This window comes from Balaenoptera physalus, assembly GCF_965194825.1.
Source record: "Balaenoptera physalus genome assembly, chromosome: 3".
NCBI classification, from domain to species: Eukaryota; Metazoa; Chordata; class Mammalia; order Artiodactyla; family Balaenopteridae; genus Balaenoptera; species Balaenoptera physalus.
This window is the reverse complement of record NC_138890.1, coordinates 37,226,449-37,245,838: the sequence shown is the minus strand read 5'-3', so window position 1 is coordinate 37,245,838 and position 19,390 is coordinate 37,226,449. Positions and strand designations below refer to the sequence as shown.

The following is a 19,390-nucleotide window of genomic DNA, read 5'->3' as shown; positions in this document are numbered from 1 at the left end:
ACACACCCTCAAACCATACACAAAAAATAAACTCAAAATGCCTTAAAGACTTAAATATAAGACACGACACCATAAAACTCCTAGAAGAGAATATAGGCAAAACATTCACTGACATAAATCGTACCAATGTTTTCTTAAGTCAGTCTCCCAAGGCAAAAGAAATAAAAGCAAAAATAAACAAATGGGACCTAATCAAACTTATAAGCTTTCCCACAGCAAAGGAAACCATAAACAAAATGAAAAGACAACCTACGGACTGGGAAAAAATATTTGCAAATGATGTGACCAACAGGAGCTTAATTTCCAAAATATACAAATAGCTCATACAACTCAACAACAAAAAAACAAACAACCCAATCTAAAAATGGGCAGAAGACCTAAATAGACATTTCTCCAAAGAAGACATACAGATGGCCAATAGGCACATGAAAAAATTCTCAACATTGCTACTTATTAGAAAAATGCAAATCACAACTATAATGAGGTATCACCTCACACTGGTCAGAATGGCCATCATCAAAAGTCTACAAATAACAAATGCTGGAGAGGGTGTGGAGAAAAGGGAACCCTCTTACACTGTCGGTGGGAATGCAAATTGGTGCAACCACTATGGAAAACAGTGTGGAGGCTCCTTAAAAAACTAAAAATAGAGTTGCCATATGATCCAGCAATCTCACTCCTGGGCATATATCTGGAGAAAACTCTAATTCAAAAAGATATATTCACCCCAATGTTCACAGCAGCACTATTTACAATAGCCAAGACATGGAAGTAACCTAAATGCCCATCAACAGATGAATGGATAAAGAAGGTGTGTGTGTGTGTGTGTGTGTGTGTGTGTGTGTGTGTGTCTAACTCAGCCATTAAAAAGAATGAAATAATGCCATTTGCAGCAACATGGATGAACCTTGAGATCATCATACTAAGTGAAGTAAGTCTGACAGAGAAAGATAAATATCACATGATATCACTTATATGTGGATCTAAAATATGACACAAATGAACTTATTTATGAAACAGAAACATACTCATGGACATAGAAGACAAACTTATGGTTACCAAAGGGAAAGGGGGTGGGTAGGGATAAGTTAGGAGTTTGAGATTAGCAGATAGAAACTATTATACATAAAATAGATAAACAACAAGGTCCTACTGTATAGCACAGGGAACTGTATTCAATATCCTGTAACTAGCCATAATGGAAAAGTATATGAAAAAGAATATGTCTCTATCTATCTATCTATCTATCTATCTATCATCTATCTATCTATCTATCATCTATCTATCTGAATCACTTTGCTATGCACCACAAACAAATACAACATTGTAAATCAACTATACTTCAATAAAAAAAGAAAAAAAGAAAGAAGTATCCCAGATCTTGTAAGACCCAGTTCTGTGAAAAGGGTCACCACAGCTGTGTGCCCCCATTTGGGACCCTGGGAGCTAAGGGAAGCAAAGCTGAGAAAGGCTTCATCCATTTCTTGCCCCGTGTGGTCACATCACTTACTAAAAGATTTTGCGTGCTTGACTAGTTAAATCAGGACTCTTACCTAACCTTGCCGTGGGAGTTTGTGCATGTGGCCTGTCCCTGTCAACCCAGAGCAGACTCTACGTATGGCACAAATATCTTCCCAAGAATGAAAGGAAGACCAAGTTTCAAGAAAGGAGGCAGAGGGCCAAAGACACCGCCTTTACTTCCCTCTACTGCATTCTTTCCAGACAGGTGGGAGGGGTCGTGCCCACAGAAGGGAGAGGTGGTGGGGTTTGGAGCCTAAACGGCCCTGATGCAAACTTTATGATTAGGAAAATAGTCTTTGGTCTGATGACTCAAAAACATTTTTCCAAGTGGCATGTCTAAACAAAGACTCTACTCCAAAAGTGGCTGCTTACAGACCAGGGGGGAAAAGGCATTTCATTTTCCCTCTGCCAGAACTATTAAATGCTGGCTCAGAACTCACCACTTTCCTAAGAATATTACCCCACCCTAAAGCCACAGTGCCTCCCTAACAAATAGCCAGGATGCTATTGTCCCACTGACCCCAGATTTTCAGCCTGACTTGTAGAACAGCATATTTAGCAGCTCATAAAGAGAACACATCACCATCCTCTCCTGCCCAGGCAACAAGAGTTGGGTCTTAACTCTATGTGTCAATTTCCTTATTGTTCCTCAATGCATTTAGTTAGAACTGGACTTGGAATGTGCCAGCCAGGGCAGAACGATGACATCCAGGATCTGGGAGACAGCTCATAAGTTAACGTGTCCCTTTCACTGAGCATTAGCTAAGGGCCCCGAATAAAAGTTCTACTGACTGACTCAGGGCTGCAATTTTTCTGGGCTGCTGAGATTTGTCAGGCTGGGCAATGAATCTGTGTATCCCAAATGAGATCTACACAGGAAAGCTTCCTTTTTCCCCCCGTGTCCCGGGGGAGACATTCTCAGACACACGGGATGCCTGTGGTATCTAGAACTGGAAGATGCCAAAAGACACCAGTAGTGCAAGACTTACTACCTGTGCCCAGTGAGAATTCACTGAATTCATTGTCCAAATATTTAGGTAAAGAGCTGAGGGGAAGGGCATACCATTCAGAAGGGACAGAATTAAATTAAAGAAGGAAAGACTTGACAATATGCATGTCTTGTTGTTACTTCATTTGGGAAAATCAAAAAGAAAAATAAAAACCAAAATCTTCCCAAAGGCATCAATGGATCATTCTTCTTGTAGGTTTATAAGCATCATATGTCTTAACACACTGTTATTGTTTTCTCCTTGCTACTATTGCATTTCTGTGCATGATAATAACATAAGAGAGTTAACTGTGTACTTACTTAAAGTTAGATAAACAACAACCCAGAACATACAGACTCACAGCACTTCTTGTCACAGTCAGAAAACAGTCCTGGGTAATGAATACTAGGTAGCAATGTCCTGGGTAATGAATACTAGGTAGCAATGTCCTGGGTAATGAATACTAGGTAGCAATGTCCTGGGTAATGAATACTAGGTAGCAATGTCCTGGGTAATGATTACTAGGTAGCAATGTCCTGGGTAATGATTACTAGGTAGCAATGTCCTGGGTAATGAATACTAGGTAGCAATGTCCTGGGTAATGAATACTAGGTAGCAATGTCCTGGGTAATGAATACTAGGTAGCAATGTGGAAAAGGCTCTTGATATCATGTCAGGTTAAAAAAAACCAGCAGCTATAATTTATGTGTACTATGACTGCAAAAATGTTAAAATATGTAGTTTGTGTGTGCGCACGTGTGTGTGTGTGTGTACGTGTGTGTGTGTGTGTGTATTAGTGGGGGAAATAAAAGACTGGAAGGAAATTCACCAAAATGATCATTTTGAAAATCTAATGTTCTAATAATGGGATAATAGCACTTTCAGTCCCTCAGTATGTGCGTCTCGTTCAAGATACCTGGGGCTCCCTGAGGCCTTTTCTGTAAGTGCAGAAGACTCTGGATGATGTGCTCCCCAGAGGAAGAGCCTGGTGCAGAGGAAAGTGGGATGAGACAGGAGTCAGAGGCCCTGGTTCTGGCCCTGACTTTTTGGGCATGCTGTGTCATCTTGGGGAAAGAACTCAGTTTCTTCACCTGCTGCCTGGACGTCTAGTGGTAACTATCCCAATGGATCGAACATGAGGGACCAGATGCAGAAAGCCCCAAAGTTGCAAAGTCGAACATCCCAGGGGCCTGGCAGTTAGCCTAAGGGAGTGAGGTGGACTGAGTACATTTGACAGAGATGTTCTTTGCTTCATAACAATTTAAGACTCTATCACAATAAATACATTCTCCCATTTTTCTTGAAACCTAAGCCTTACAGGCTCATCTTTTGTTTTTCCACTTTACAGAAACATGGACATGTCAGATATTTCTTTTTCCTCTTAACTGTATTTTGGAACAAATGCATAATGAACATGCTGCTGGGCCTCAGCTCAGGGATGAGGATAAAGAGAGAGGGGGTGAGGGACCGTGATGAACTGAGGACGGCACGCCCAGGCTCAGGAGCACCGACTTCTTCATTCAAACCACTTACAGCCACAAGGAAATGCTGGCTTAGTGGGGACACTTTTTTCAATTCCATTTAGAAATCTCCCAATTTCTAAACATTGAACATTTGAAATTAACAAGAATCGTACATGCCCCAAAAAACCCATGTAGATTACATACAAGACCAAGAGCTGCCATTCTGAGAGCTCTTCAGGGTTTATACACCCTTTTCTCTTTCATACCCCAGAGCCCTCCCCCTTCTCTACCCGAGACGGGCCACTAGCAATTCAAAGAGGAAAAGGCAGGGACTTACTATGGAGCTGCTGAAGGCCACAGGGGGCTGTGAGATTTCACAGCGCCCCGTGGGCCTTTGTCGCAAGTGGCCCTGGATGCGTGCCCGGGCACTCTGGCTCCTCCGCAGAGGCTGGGACCCTCCTTGGCCCCTTACTGTTGCTGGTCCCTGGTCCCTTCGGGCTGGGAAGGACAAGCACTGGTACTGGGTCCACTCTTCACCATCTGAGTCCAGCTCCTTGGGGGTCTCTAGTCGCTTAGCTGCAGGAAAGGAACCCCGTTATTGCGCCAGTCATACCTTGGCCAGATCATGGTTGGGGAGATGCCAGACTTTGGGGGTGGAGCTAAGAGTAGGCAGCTGGCTACCATGGCTGGTGATAGAGGGGTGCGACTAAGTTGCACAGGTTCAAATCCTGGCTCTCCTACCTCCTAGCTATGTGACTTTGAGCTTCGCATAACCCGTGCCTCTCTTTCCTCAATTAGGGGTTATAAAAAAGTACCTAACTCACAGGGTTGTTTTGAAGACTTAATGATATAATGATATAAAAGTGATTAGCATACTCTAAGGACTGGTAGTGGTAGCTGTATTATTATTAAGAAGAGATTAGAAGCTCCATGTAAATGGTTACCACTGTGGCAAAGGGAATTGGACCGCCTATAATATCCCCTCTTTTCTCTTTCTCCATCCCTCCCACTCAAAAGAATGAATGCTGCTCTTGTGAGTTTCTTCTAGTTAGGAAGCGCGTGCGTGCGTGCGTGTGTGTGTGTGTGTGTGTGTGTGTGTGTGTGTGTGTGTGTGTGTTGTCGGGGGAGGGAGCTGAGGGGATCAGTCAGCTCTGTCGGCCACCTTCAGTCTATGCAAGATGACATTCCAGGCATTTTATAGCCACATCCCCTAAGGCAAAGCTTTGCGTCAGTGAAAATCTAAGAGATCAGTTAGCATGGAGGGCATTTCCTGGATGTATCACATCTCACCATGTGCCTACACCTGGGCCTGTCCTGTCAGGTAAGGGGACCTGAGAAATTCTTAAACTTTGGCTGCATGACTGGCACATAATTTGGACATTTCCCCAGTGCATTCCTGGCAGATAAAAATCCTGTGTGTAAATGGCACCAGACAAAGATCAACCAAGGACAAAGATCAACCGACTGGAGGGCTACCACACAGGAGATCACTGATAGCCTTTGTGAACAAATGAAAGTTTACAAGTGATAAGAACAGCATTGATCTGTGACAAGGAAGCCACAGGGATGCAGGAAGCTACTCCCAGCCTCTGCTGGGAGCCAGGATAATGGTTTTTATCACCATTCTCTCAGGAGAGCAGGGGCAATTCCTTTAGATGAGGGGTGGGAGCCCCTGGAAGCCCTCGTACCATTTTCTTGGTGAGAATACTCGTGGCCCATGATGGTACAACGCCTGAACACCATCTTGTTCTCGGTCAGCGTCCCCGTCTTGTCAGAGAAGATGTACTGGATCTGGCCCAAGTCCTCGGTGATGTTGAGGGCTCGACACTGAATGGACAAATGGGTCTCTTCATCATATAGGTCAAGGTCGTTGTGCAGGAAGAAGACTTGCCCGAGCTTCACCAGCTCAATGGACACGTACAGGGAGATTGGGATCAGTATCTGTGGGGAGATCAATTCCCATCGTATCAGAAAACGGGCTGGTCCTCCAACTCAGAACCTTCGCTGGGTGATGGGAGCAGCAAAGCGATTTCATGGAAAGCTCAGGTCAGCTCACATGATGGACCTTCTCTGAGAAATTAAAAGTTAATGACCTCATGCCTCCCTTGGCATTCTTAGGGTCATCTGAAAAAGAGATACGCCTTCTTCAACCAGAGGTATCTAGTACGGGGTAGGCACTCACCATTGCTTGTTTAATGACTGAGCCAGAAGGAGGGAAGGAGCTCTAGATGCCTCCGTCCAGAGTCTCCTGATGCCCCTCTGATCTCTATGCCACCAAAGACTGCTGCCCACTTTGACGGGTATTCAGACTCATTTTCTTTGGAAGGATAGTTAATTTACAATGTGTGTTGGGTTCAGGTATGCAGCAAAGTGATTTAGTTTTATGTATATAATATACATATATATATTCTTTTCCATTATGGTTTATTATAAGGTTTTGAATATGTTACACAGTAGATTCTTGTTGTTTATCTATTTTATGTATAGTAGTGTGTATCGGCTAATCCCAAACTGCTAATTTATCTCTCTCCCCCCCTTTTCCCTTTGGTAACCATAAGTTTGTTTCCTATTCAGACTCATTGTTGATCACTGCCCACTGATCCAATACCTAGTACCTATCAGGTGCTTTGTGTGTCACATGCCGTTCTAGGTCCTGCAAACGGCAGTGAGCAGAACAAAACCTCACATTCTAGTAAACAAGCAAATAAACAGATACTGGGTAGTGGTAAGTCTCATGAAAAAGAGTAAAGAAAAGTGAAAAGGGTGAAGGCTGGGAGGGAGTCGGTCATAAGCCATGACCTTTGCGCCGAGACCTGAAGAAATGAGGGTGTGAGCGTGAGGTTATCTGTGGAAGGAGGAGGGTTCCGGGCAGCACGTGGGTGGCTGGGTGCTTACAGGGCGGGGGTGAGAGTCAGCAGGCCTGTGTGTGAGTGTGCAGGAAACAGCTCGGAGATGTGGTCCACGAGGGCGTCGGGGTCCAGATCACCTAGGACCTTGTTGGTCGCAGTCAGAGCTTCAGTTTTCACGTTGAGTAGATGTGAAACCACCAGAGGGTTTAGTGCAGAGGAGAGCATGACCCGACTCACATTTTAAAAGGATTACTGTGCTCAATGAATGAACGAACTAATGAATGAAAAAGGTTCATCAGTAAGAGGACAGTGAAACACCCTCAAATACTGTAAGAACTCAAACATAGATGGGGTTTTGTTAAAACAAAACTACAACTTGCCTTATCTTTTCATAGACTGTGATTACTTATAGAGCCTGAGGATTTTTTGAATCTGTCTCTTTATACTTCACTGCAGGTGTTTACCTACAGTAGTTGCCTTTCTTACCTCTCTCGTAGGTGCTCTATGTTTTTGTATTTTTCCTCCTATATAGTGCCGGTTCTCTTTTTCCATCTCAAACTTGCAAATGAGAAAACACTAACCTGTGGTTTCTTTCTCTCAGTGCTTGGGGTCTGAAAGTTCTCTGTAGTTCTCTGTGCTGCATTATCTTTTGTTGTTCCCACAAGGGTTTACCTGTTTAGATCTGGCAGAGGGACAGGCACACGTGGATCACTGCTATAATCTTACTTTTAAATGGAAAAGCCTGATAAATATTTTCCTCTGCTATTATCTGAGGCCAAGGTCCCCTCCACAAGGCAGGGCTGAGCCTGGCATAATCCCAGTTGTGAATACTTTCAAAGACCCATAAGAAAGCGATAAACATTTCCCCATCTCAGTCCAGTTAGCTCTTTCACGGGGCCAGCGCTGATTTTTCTTTATTTTGCCAAGTTGTGCAGATACTGGCCACGGGTCTTCTGAGTCCCACGTTACAGAGGGCCCCCTACCTGGAGCAAAATGATCATGGTGAGGAACATGTAGAAGCCTCCAAGGGCAAGGGGAAGGAAGTGGCCCTCGGCATCCGGCACGTCAAAGGGAGGGTGTTCTGCAAAGGTTCCATTCCAGAGGCTGTGACCTAAGAGGAGGCAAAGCCAGGCATGAGGCAAAATCTCCAATTAATCCTAAATTGGTCAATTACATCAGCCCTTCCTTGACCTATTGTCAGAAATGAGTGGGCTTTGGAGGAGCCCATCCTTATTCTATATAACATAGGGTTGTGTGTGTGTGTGTATTCATTTAGCTCTAAAGTGGTCCTTCATATATACTACATTTCTATCTCTTAATAGGCATCAAGTCTGTCCTCCCAGAGGAGACTACCATGGGGATTACTTACATTTTGTTGAAGTCCTGTTATTCAGGGGTTGGAAAGCGAGAAAGGGGCAAGAGTTTTTTTTTCAGTTGTGTGGTAGAAAGTACATGGCTGGGAAGTCTTGACAGACCTGTATCCTAGTCTGTCTTTCTCTCCCATGCACATATCCATCCACCCATCCATCCATCCAATCAATCATCCAATTACCCATCCACCCATCCACCCATCCACCCGTCCATGCATCATACATGCATCCATCTATCCATCCATCCGTCCATCCATATCTCTGTTCACTCACTCCTCCCTGCCTCCTTCCTTCCCTCCTTTTATCCAAAATTTTTTAATTCAAGAAGGAGTCAGTCCTACTTCTTGTCTTTGAGGAGTTCCCTACCAAGTCAGGGAGTCCGATGTAAAGATACAAATCCCACCTAGCATGAGGGGTGCTATGCCAGATCCTGGAACACTATAAGAGCCCATAGTGACAGCACCAGATGCAGACTGAACCCTCTGTTTCCTTAACTGTAAATGGGGATAACAACACCCATCAAGTGAGGATTGATAAGTGCCCCTCGCACCGAGCTCTCTGAATCTCAGCATCCTCATCTGTCAATTAGTAATAATACCTCTCCATGGGGTTGTTGTGAGAACAGGATAACCTAATGTGTATGATGCTCTTGGCCCCAGGGCAGGGACTATAGAGAATAAAAGGCATAGGGGTTCCTGCCCTGCCCCTAAGATACTTCTTTGCACAGGAGGTTGGGTCACATACCATCAGACACAGCAGAAGAAAGAAGACTTACAGATGTGAGGTTAAGGGCCAAATGTAAGGCACAGAGTAAGGGTTACTGGCCTTCAGAGGAGCTACAGACCATGAAAGAAGTCAGAGCAGGCTGCATGGAGGAGGAGGCCTGGAGGGGTTCTGAAGCCCAGGTGGGTACTGGGTGATCAGAAAGACCTGGGGAGGACATTCTGGGCAAATAAAAAAGAAACACCATCTTCACACAATTAAAGCAAACATGTGATAAATGACCCTGAATGGTGCTTATTCGAAAGCTTTCACCTCCCGTGGGAGCTGTGTTTGATTTGGTGCCAGCAGAGGCTTGTGTTATTCTCAGACAGAATAGAATCCTGACCCTCCCAATTACTTTCTCCATGTATTTATTATTTTGGGCAATCTACCAAGCTGCTTCTGGTTGGCCTGTACCTTATCTAACTCTGTGACCTTTTAATCATTCACTTCCTTTCCCTGGGGACGCAGTGAGATGATATCCAATGTCCCTCCCAGATCTGATGTCCCCTGAAAAACCTGTCCCGAAGCAGAGCTGACAGTTCTGCAGCATTTCCAGGGACACAGGGATGGCCCACAAAACAAACAGTTGGTTTTCTTGTTTGCCTGCTTCCGTCCCATGCAGGTGCTGCCCTTCCAGCCATGAGTCCCTCACCTGGATTGCCATTAGACACATCTGGGAAGCATATTCATTCAAAACTCCAGGCCATGCACAAGATTGAATCCCACTGTCTTCACGGTGGTGACACAGAAAATCTCTGTGGGCCTAGGAAGAGCTTAAGCTTTGGACACTATCTTTTTTTAATCTTTTTAAATTTTGTCCTCACCTCATGTCTTGCAGGATCTCAGTTCCCCTGCCAGGGACTGAACCCGGGTCACAGCAGTTACAGCACAGAATCCTAACCTCTAGGCCACCAGGGGACTCCCTGGACACTATCTTTTAAAAACAGTGATGGGTGCGATTTCTGACAAAAGCAAGTAAAGCGCAAACGCCAGAGCTGCTCACTGGCGTGGGGTTGGCAGGGAGTTCTGGACTCAGCGTACGAGTTCTTCCTTCTGATCCTCCCTGCTTCTTTTTGGGGTCTCCTTTAGGGTCCTGAGAACCATCCTTAGTGTTAAGCCAGAGAGGGGGAGAGTGGGTAAGAGTGAGGGCCCCTCTTCCCCTACCCTCCGAAGATCCACTGAAATGGCTCCGGATCACTCGTGTCTACACCTCCCACAGCTGTCTACACCTGGCTGTTGTAGAACCTGGCCACGGCCCAGTTCTAATCAGGTCTCCATCCTTGGCCTTGCTCTTGGCACACCGAATGGCCAAACACTCCTCTGCATAACATGACTCTCCTTCCTGCTGCTGTGCTTTGCTTGTGCTGTCCCTGGGGTAAAGTGACCTCTCTCTTTCCTTTCACAGCTGCCCGCCCCATCCTGTTCCTGTCACCTCCCTCCTCTGGTGAACACCTACTGCATCTGGGAATCAGCTCCAGCAAGACTTTCTTCCTTGATGCTCCCATAATCCCGGTCGTGGGCTGAATAATGGCCCCCTAAGGTGTCCACGTCCTCATCCCTGGGCCCTGTGAATGTGCTACCTTAGATGGCAAAAGGAACTTTGCAGAAGTGATTTAGTTAAGGGTCTTGAGATGGGGAAGAGGAGCCTGGATTATCCAGGTGGGCCCAATGACGGAATTACAAGTGTGCTTATAAAAGGGAGGCAGAGGGCCACACTCCCACAGACAAGGAGAAGGAAATGTGAGTGGAAATTGGAGTAATGCGCTTTGAAGATGAAAGAAGATGCTTCAAAGGGAGAAACACAGGCAGCCAATAGAAACTGAAAAACACAAGGGACCAATTCTCCCCCTGGAATCTCCAGCCCTGAGGACACCTTGGTCTTAATCCAGTGAAACTGACTTTGGACTTCTGAACCCCACAGCTATAACAGAGTCAACTAGCATTGTTTTAAACCACTTAATTTGTGTTGACTTTTGACAGTGGCATTAGGAAATGAACACAGTACCTGGTACCGCCCTCAATGAGGGGAACAGATGGTGTTACTGATTCTGTTCTCAGGTTGGACTTCCTCCTACTAGACTATGAGGACCTTCCTGCTCTTTGAGGACCGGTCCTGTGATTGATTCATCTCGTTACCCTTTCATGATAAGGGGGTGCCTGGGTTCAGGAAGTATTTCTTGGACAGATACATGACAGATGCTCTTCCTAAGATTTAGAGTGCATGCGACTTTCAGGAGAATGTCATCTGCATTTGTACTTAATTGGCACCCTGTTAAAGTACAGAGTAGGCTTTCTTTGAGGCTTCTCTTTCTTTAGATGAGGAAACTGAGGCTCCGAGTTGCAGCAACTCGCCCAAAGAAACAGAAGATGACTGTGGGGTTGTCCTTTCCAGAACATTCCATACCTACAGCCCCAGTGAGGCACATGAGGAAGAGGATCCCGATGCAGAAGAAGACATCTGTGTTCATGCGCCGCTCGATCTTGCTGCGTTTGTACCGCGGGCCGCTGTTGTTCAGCATGGCTTTTGTCTCATGGCCTTTGAGAGAAAATGAGATTGTCAGCCCTTGGCCCCTGTTTGCCTCTGGCTCTTCTCCCATGAGATTTCGATACAAGAGAAGCTTCATTCTCTAACCTGAATCTGTCCTGCTGCAGGGAGGTTCTGGGAATGGCCGGAGAGACCTCACACAATTGGTCAGCAGGTTTTTACTGAACATCCCCTACCTGCCAGACACTGGTGGGCATGGACAGAGCTACTGTGCACAGGCTGTGCCCTGCACAACTCGAGAGGCAGCCCTCATTTTGTAGCTGTCATAGATCTGTAAGTCCACTAGGACACATTTGCAGCAAATGACAGTAAGCTGTCTTGAGGAAGGGCCATCTTTTTCTAATTTGCGCAGAGGGGCTGTTATCGGCTCAGTGGTGGGATACAGTGGTGAGACAGATGATTCACCATCTGGTGAAAATATACAGGGAAACAAGTAAATAAGGTAATTACAGTTAGCCATAAGTTCCATGAAGTAAACAATAAATAAGGGGTTAATAAATAAGAGATGGTGTTAGAGAGTGTGGTCAGGGAAGGCTTCTCAGAGGAGGTGACATTTGAGGGAGACCTGAAGGGAGAGAGAAGGGTTGGGAGAAAAGGTTTTTAGGCTGGGGGAACAGTATGTGCCAAGGCCCTGTGGCAGGACTTTGCTTGAGGCCAGTGATTATCATGCTTGCTTCTTTGCCTAAGGTGTCATCGTGCTTGTCCAAGAGTGGTAGTGGCCAAAGGTCTCCACCCCAGCATTAACTCTGGGCAGCTACTCTCCTACCCTGGAGTTCTGCATAAAGTTTTGTTTAAAGAAAAGACAGTAAAATTTAAAAACTACTGAGCTCATTCAGGCACCCCCCCCTTTCTTTTTTCCAATTAGAGAAATTCAGGACTGAAACATAGAAGAGACCCGCTCCAAATGAAAGAATAAATTGACACCAGAGCCACATGGAGAACCCAGGATTCTGACTCCCAGTCTATTTCTCCTTCCAACAACTCGTGGAACCCAAACCACCCAGCTAAGAGTTGAGAGTCAAGCTGAGCCTTTGTCTTTAGAACAGAGCCTCCCCTTTGGGGCTGCCAAATTTTATTTACCACGCTGTACCCCTCAGCAGTCAAATTAAAAGAGACCCATCACATATTTTCTGTGCAAAATTAGAGAAAACCAATATATCAGCTCCAGCAGTGTGTGGTTTAATGCTATTTAGCTGGTGGCCTTGTGGATTTAAAGCGGCAACAAAACCGTAGGAGTGAGCATGCTAGGCTTATTAAATTACTCAAGTTGCTGCACCTGTGCAGGGGCTGACACAGCTGTGGTTCCTGCGTGCCCCAGGCTCACCCCATACAAGGGGTCCTGGGACCACCCCCTTCACCCACCTGCTTCCTCACTTCCTAAGATCCGCCTGTTCTTTTGGCAAAATTTGGGCTCAAGGGGGAGGCAGTATGGTGTAGTGGATAGAATGTGGGCTCTAGTGTCCGACAGAGCTTGGCTCTGCAGATACCTGACCTTGGGTTATAGGGAATTAATCTCAGGAGACATGTGACCTTGGGGGAATTAATCCTTGTGTATCTCAATTCCTCATCTGCAAAATGAGATATAATCGTTGTGTGTTTTGGGGTGGGGGAGTGAACTGATATACACAAAGTACCTAAATTAGTTTCCGGTACACAGTAGGGGCTCAATAAATGTTTGCTGTGAGGAGCGCATACCTCTACACTGAATCTCTTCCTTCTGGAAAGCTCACTTGTCCTTTTTTTGGCCTTTGACTCTGAGGTGCTCCTACTTTGTCCATCTGTATTATCAAGGCAGAGAACGTAGCTCTTGGCCAGTCATTCTCCCCAGGGGACACTTGGCCAAGTCATGAGAAATTTTTGGTTGTCACCTTTGAGGAGGTGGTGCTAATGGCATCTAGTGAGCAGAAGCCAGGGGTGCTGCTAAACACCCTATAGGATGGCCCCCACCACAAAGAACAATCCGGAACAAATGGCAATGGTGCAGAGGTTGAGAACCCCTGGTCTAGACAGTAACACTAAACACAATTTGTACCATTTTTGCTCACATTTTTTGAGACCCTAATGTGTGCCAGGCATTGTGAACTTTATAACCCTAGGAGGCAGGGGTTATCAATGCTCCTTGTGCTGAAAACGGAACCAGCTTCCCAGGAACTTGCAGCCAGGGAGTGATTCAGCCCCAGGCAGCCTGAGTGCTCAGAGTCATGATTAACTCTCCCTCCATCTGCCTCCTCACAGACCGCTCCCATCACCCACTCCGACCTTTGTTTCTGATTAGGCAGAGAAGCAAATCCATGTCTATGCAGGTTTTTTGGTGCGGTAGGGATTGTTGAAGCGTCCATGTCTAGTAGGTCTACCAAATGGCATTGAACTCCACTGCCAAAGACCGTTGAAAGCAGTGACCTATGCTGACAAATATAACATCCCTCCCTCAAATTAGGGGAAGCCAGCTAGATTGTGACACAACTTTTTAAAAAACATATTTTTCTTTTTTTAAAAATTTGATTAATTTATCTGTTATACAGCAGGTTCTTATTAGTTATCTATTTTATACATATTAGTATATATATGTCAATCCCAATCTCCCAATTCATCCCACCACCACTGCCCCCCCCTCACTTTCCCCCCTTGGTGTCCATACGTTTGTTCTCTACATCTGTGTCTCTATTTCTGCCCTGCAAACCGGTTCATCTGTACCATTTTTCTAGATTCCACATATATGCGTTAATATACAATATTTATTTTTCTCTTTCTGACTTACTTCACTCTGTATGACAGTCTCTAGGTCCATCCATGTCTCCACAAATGACCCAATTTCGTTCCTTTTTATGGCTGAGTAATATTCCCTTGTGTATATGTACCACATCTTCTTTATCCATTCATCTGTCGATGGACATTTAGGTTGTTTCCATGACCTGGCTATTGTAAATAGTGCTACAGTGAACATTGGGGTGTATGTGTCTTTTTGAATTATGGTTTTCTCAGGGTATGTGTCCAGTAGTGGGATTTCTGGGTCATATGGTAATTCTATTTTTAGTTTTTTCAGGAACCTCCATACTGTTCTCCGTAGTGGCAAAGTGGGAGTCTACTCAGACCAAAACAAATCAAATCAAACAAAATAACAAGCAAATGAAATACTACAAGGTGTCCCAGTGAGTGGAAGATCCAGGGAAACGTATTCTGGAGACTTCCAGGGAAGGCAGACACTCCAGGGAGACTGTGTTTCCTCTACAGAAGAAGTTGCAGTTGTTCACGTAACAATAGACACGTACTGAGTACCCACGGAGTGCCAGGTGCTAGGTACTGGGGATACAGCAGTCCCAAGACCTCCCTCCAATACTTCAGGTATCATTGTGAGAAGTGCTGCTGTTACCTTTTCTCAATGGGAAGCAAAATCAAAGTGCAAAGGAGAGATAGACCACCATCTATGGAGCCACAAAATGAATAAAGATAATAATAAAAACAACTGCAAAAACAACAACTAAAACCCATCCTGCCCTCACGTGCTACACACAGTGCTGGGTTCTTTCCATGTGCTGGGTCACTGGACCCTCATGGGGGACCTATGGGGCAGATACAAATATTCTTCCCATTGTATAGATGAGGACACTGAGGCACACGAGGTGAAGTTGCTAAGTTTGGTGAGGTTATTCCTCAGGCTCAAGAAGATACTCTTCATCCCACCTATGGTTAGTGTCACAAAAGTGTTAGGGATACATGAGCATGAGCCCCTCCCTGTCTTGTCTGGATGAGTGACAGTAGCTTGGAATTGAATTATGTCTCTGTGGACCAAGAGAGCTGCTGTGATTCCAGCCTCAGTTTGCTTAGCTGAGAAAAGGGAAGTCACATGACTCTACCCCTTAGAACTGATGTAAGTTCCCACTGACTGAAGATAAATTTGGAGGAGGTTTTGGAGGAGAGAGGATAAAGGACAGGGACACAGGAAGCTGTCCAGGCACAGTTACCTGCGTAGATGACAATGCCAACAGCCACTTTGGTGTTTCTGATGGTGCAGCCTCGAAGCAGAAGACTCTCACTGCCAAAGCCGGTTCTGCTCTGGTCGGGATGTTCCCTGGGGATGAGGAAAGAGAGGGAGCTGTTTGGTGGCCTCTCCATGCTGTCACCGGTGTCATAGAATTAGAGTGGCGAGTAACAAGATCCTTCTTCTCGCTCTTCTTCAGAAGAGTGATATTAACTCAGAATCTAATCCCCATGTTTAAGTGCAACTCTTCATTGCTCCTGGGATGTCTAGTGGGTCCTGGACCATTAGAAGGGAATCACCCATCCCTAAGGACGTAATCATTTACTCACCTAAAAGGCAGAACTCTGCTGAGGAAGCCTTACAATAAACAGACCTCACAGGAGGTGGACCAGCGACCCTGTGCAACCTCCTGCAAGGCAGCTTCTCAAAAGGGAGGTACATGGAGGGTTTCTCTTTCTCTAGCCTCCGGAAGCACGGCAATTTTCCACCTCACACTAGAAACTTCTGAGTTAGTCCACATTAGTGATTACTCAGCGTCTGGCCCTTATTCTATCCTGATGCCCTCCATTTGGGTTTTTCAGGAAATTTAAATATAACTTTCCCACAACGTTGGGGAGAACAGAAAAGCAATAATCTGAACCCTTAGGGATTTTTCTCCTTCTAATTCTTTAATACTTCATTTCTCTAGGTCCAGTTATAAGTGTTTTCCATGTATTAATTAATGCTCATGACAATCTTATAAGATAGGTCATGTTTCATACCCATTTTATAGATAGGGAAATTGAGGCAAGTTCACAGAGCTAGTATGTGGCAGAAAGGGGATTCAAACCCAGGGAGTCTGGCTGCAGAGTGCTATACTACCACTCAATACTCCTCTTAATAATAATTCTTTACTGTGTTTGTAAACTACATTTATTTACATTATTTTATTTGTCTCTTCACAGCTCTGGGAAGTTAGCTGGGTGATAGTCCTTACTCATAAGAAAGATGAAGCTCAGAGAGGGTGAGAGATTTTTCCAAGGTCACTCACCTAGTACATGGGATATCCTAGGACTTGGGAACCCAGGCCCCAGACACCAACCCTCATGAGGTTTTCACTACACCAGGGTTCCCAAAGTAGCACCCCGTTAATTTACATTGAATCGGAGTCATTCCCATTTGCAATTCTTTGAAATCTAACGAGGAAATGTCTTAGTATTTCATTAACTTTTTTTTTTTTAATTAATTAATTAATTTATTTTTGGCTGTGTTGGGTCTTCGTTTCTGTGCGAGGGCTTTCTCCAGTTGTGGCAAGCGGGGGCCACTCTTCATCGCGGTGCGCGGGCCTCTCACTGTCGCGGCCTCTCTTGTTGCGGAGCACAGGCTGCAGACGCGCAGGCTCAGTAGCCGTGGCTCACGGGCTTAGTTGCTCCGCGGCATGTGGGATCTTCCCAGACCAGGGCTCGAACCCGTGTCCCCTGCATTGGCAGGCAGATTCTTAACCACTGCGCCACCAGGGAAACCCTCATTAACTTTTTTCTAGCACTTATTTATCTAACTTTTCAACACAGAGGAGGCTTTGGCAAGTAAGTCTGTAGTTAGAATGAAATAATAACTGTTTTTATTTCATTTTATTAATTTTACTGTTATGAAATTTATACATGGAAAGTAATACTGCCATAAATCTGTGGCAATCTACATATGGCAGTGATGCTGGATGCCCACAGTGCCAGTAACATACATTTTCCTTTTGAAATAAAGAAAGCCAATAAAAAATTTGGAAAGTAGAGGTGTTTTATGAATGTGATACACATCATAAAGGTGGTCCAAGAATGGCTGAAGTTTATGACCTACCTCTCCTTATCAAGGAGGGAGTTGGCTATGGATAGAATATTGGGATAGAAACTTGAATGATTCAGTGTCAGTAGCTAGTGGTTTAAAGAGCGTTTTTTTATGATGCTCTGAGGTGATAACATATGACAGCATCTTTTTCTCCTGGTCGTAATGTTCCTTTTTCAATGGATGGTAGAAAGAGATTAGCCATCTCATAGCTCTTCCGTTTAGTGCTCTGTTTACAGGGATGTTTATTTAACCGACTCGGAGCAGTATTTCTCCACCTCAGCACTACTGGCACTTTCTGTGGGATCCTTCTTTGCTGTGGGGGCTGTTCTGTGCACTGTAGGAGGCGGAGCAGCATCCCTGGTCTCTACCCCCCAGAGGCCAGCAGCACCCCTTTCCCCAGTTGTGACAACCAACAATGTGTCCAGACTCGCTAAAGCTCCTCTGATGGAGAGGAGGAAAAGGGGCTTGAGAACCACTTCTTTATAGAGATCTTACTGTTTAAAAGTTACATTTTTAAATCTGACATTCCTAATCTTCAAAGCATTAAAAACGACTCATTTTCTAGCCAACCTGGGTAGCCCCAGGAGAACTCCTAAATTAAGGGGACCCAAAGAAGCTTCTGGAGACCTGGAGGCATCAGACAGTGGGTTTATTCAGGAAGAGAGTGCTTATCATCTGTGGGAGCTGGGCCTCGGCAGGGATGTAGGACCACGGTGAATCCCCCAGCATCCCATGGGTTGGCTGCTGGACTGACCAACTGGACTTTCAGGGCTCACCCACGAGGCCCGGGCAGGTGGGGAAAGACAACTCTAGGGGCAGCAGCCAGGAAGAGGAGGTGCTGCGGGTTGAATGGAACTGGGAAAGTTCTGTCTGAGATGAGGGGCCAGAGCCCAGGATGAAGCTTAGAAAGGCTGGCTGCTGGCATGAGCTGTCTGGGAGAGAAAGGATTACAAAGAGAAACCCAGCAAGGAGGCTGCTCTCTAAGAGGAAGGAGAATGGCTCAAGGCATGGGTGACTTGGGATGAACCGAATCCACAAAGCTCGGGCTCAAGGGGTAGACTCCTTGCCCGGGGAAGGTGGCAAGCTCTACCTTGCCAGATGACTGCAACGAATCCTCTTCTCCCCCAGGAGCTCGTGCCCTTCTCGCCTGTCTTCGTCCGCTCTCTATGAGCTTTTAAAAAGTAATCTGCATTGAAAAGCTGCTATTTCTCTTGTACTGTTCTTACCCTTTCCCCTCTTATCTGGCTCCTCAAGATATCTCACAGGGCCTGAGAAAATGTGGGTGGAGGGAAAGCATTGACACCTGCCTCCCAAGAAGCCTTCCTAAGCTTCACTGCAGGGCCCATTGGTAGAGAAGTTGCTATAACATGTCTGAGCTGTGTGTGCAGACAATGGAAAACACACCGGGGTTGGAGTGAAAAGACCCGACTGTAAGTCCTGGCTTGGCCTTGAAGCTGCTGTGTGCCTCTGGGAGAATCCTGAAAAATCTTATCATCAGATCTCCCATCTGAAAAATGGGAATCATAATTCTCGCTTCCCTGGGTTGTTTGGCAGATTAAATGAGACGAGGCTCTGTGAAAGTCCTCTAACTCTTAAAGCCAGAATACGGGCATTTATTCACATCTGTTACCACTACTCTTTTTTTTGGTCTTTTTTTTTTCTTTACAGTAAGACCGGCAGTCAAATGTGGGAGCAAAATTATAGTAAAACTCTCAGGCTGAACCAGAGGTGAGGAACAATAACAACAATAATTGCAACAGCAGCAGTCGCATTAACTATCTACTCTGTGCCAGTTTCTGTCCTACGGGCTTTGCATATGATCAGTTCTTAGACAAGAAAAATCCTGTGATGTAGATATAATCTTTATTTTTACAGATGTGGAAATGAAGGCCCAGAGAGGTTAATTAATTTACTCAAGGTCACACAGCTTGTAAGTGATAGAGCCTGGTTTCGAACCTAGGTCTGTCCAACTCCAAAGTCCTGTTCTTACCTACAGGGCAGTAAAGGCCCCTTCAGAAATCTGATCTAAATTCAATCATACTTTGCCTCCCCTGAATCAGAGTGTCGTCTCGATTTTGATGCTATTAC

At 45.3% G+C, this 19,390-nt stretch overlaps 2 protein-coding genes across 2 annotated transcripts in view; both read right to left on the bottom strand.

The window, feature by feature from the left end:
* LOC309658150 (phospholipid-transporting ATPase VB-like) overlaps positions 1 to 4,566 on the bottom strand; it is a 64,035-nt gene extending 59,469 nt beyond the window's left edge. The window contains exon 1 of the mRNA XM_082456413.1: positions 4,311 to 4,566. The gene's annotated coding sequence lies outside the window, so the exon portion shown is untranslated. The remainder of the gene's footprint in view (positions 1 to 4,310) is intronic.
* Positions 4,566 to 19,390, bottom strand: part of LOC309658165 (phospholipid-transporting ATPase VB-like) — a 230,269-nt gene continuing 215,444 nt past the window's right edge. The window contains 6 exon segments of the mRNA XM_082456473.1: positions 4,566 to 5,552; positions 5,555 to 5,596; positions 5,599 to 5,914; positions 7,806 to 7,933; positions 11,362 to 11,493; positions 15,465 to 15,571. Coding sequence (XP_082312599.1) covers positions 5,461 to 5,552; positions 5,555 to 5,596; positions 5,599 to 5,914; positions 7,806 to 7,933; positions 11,362 to 11,493; positions 15,465 to 15,571 — 817 coding nt within the window. The 3' untranslated portion in view covers positions 4,566 to 5,460.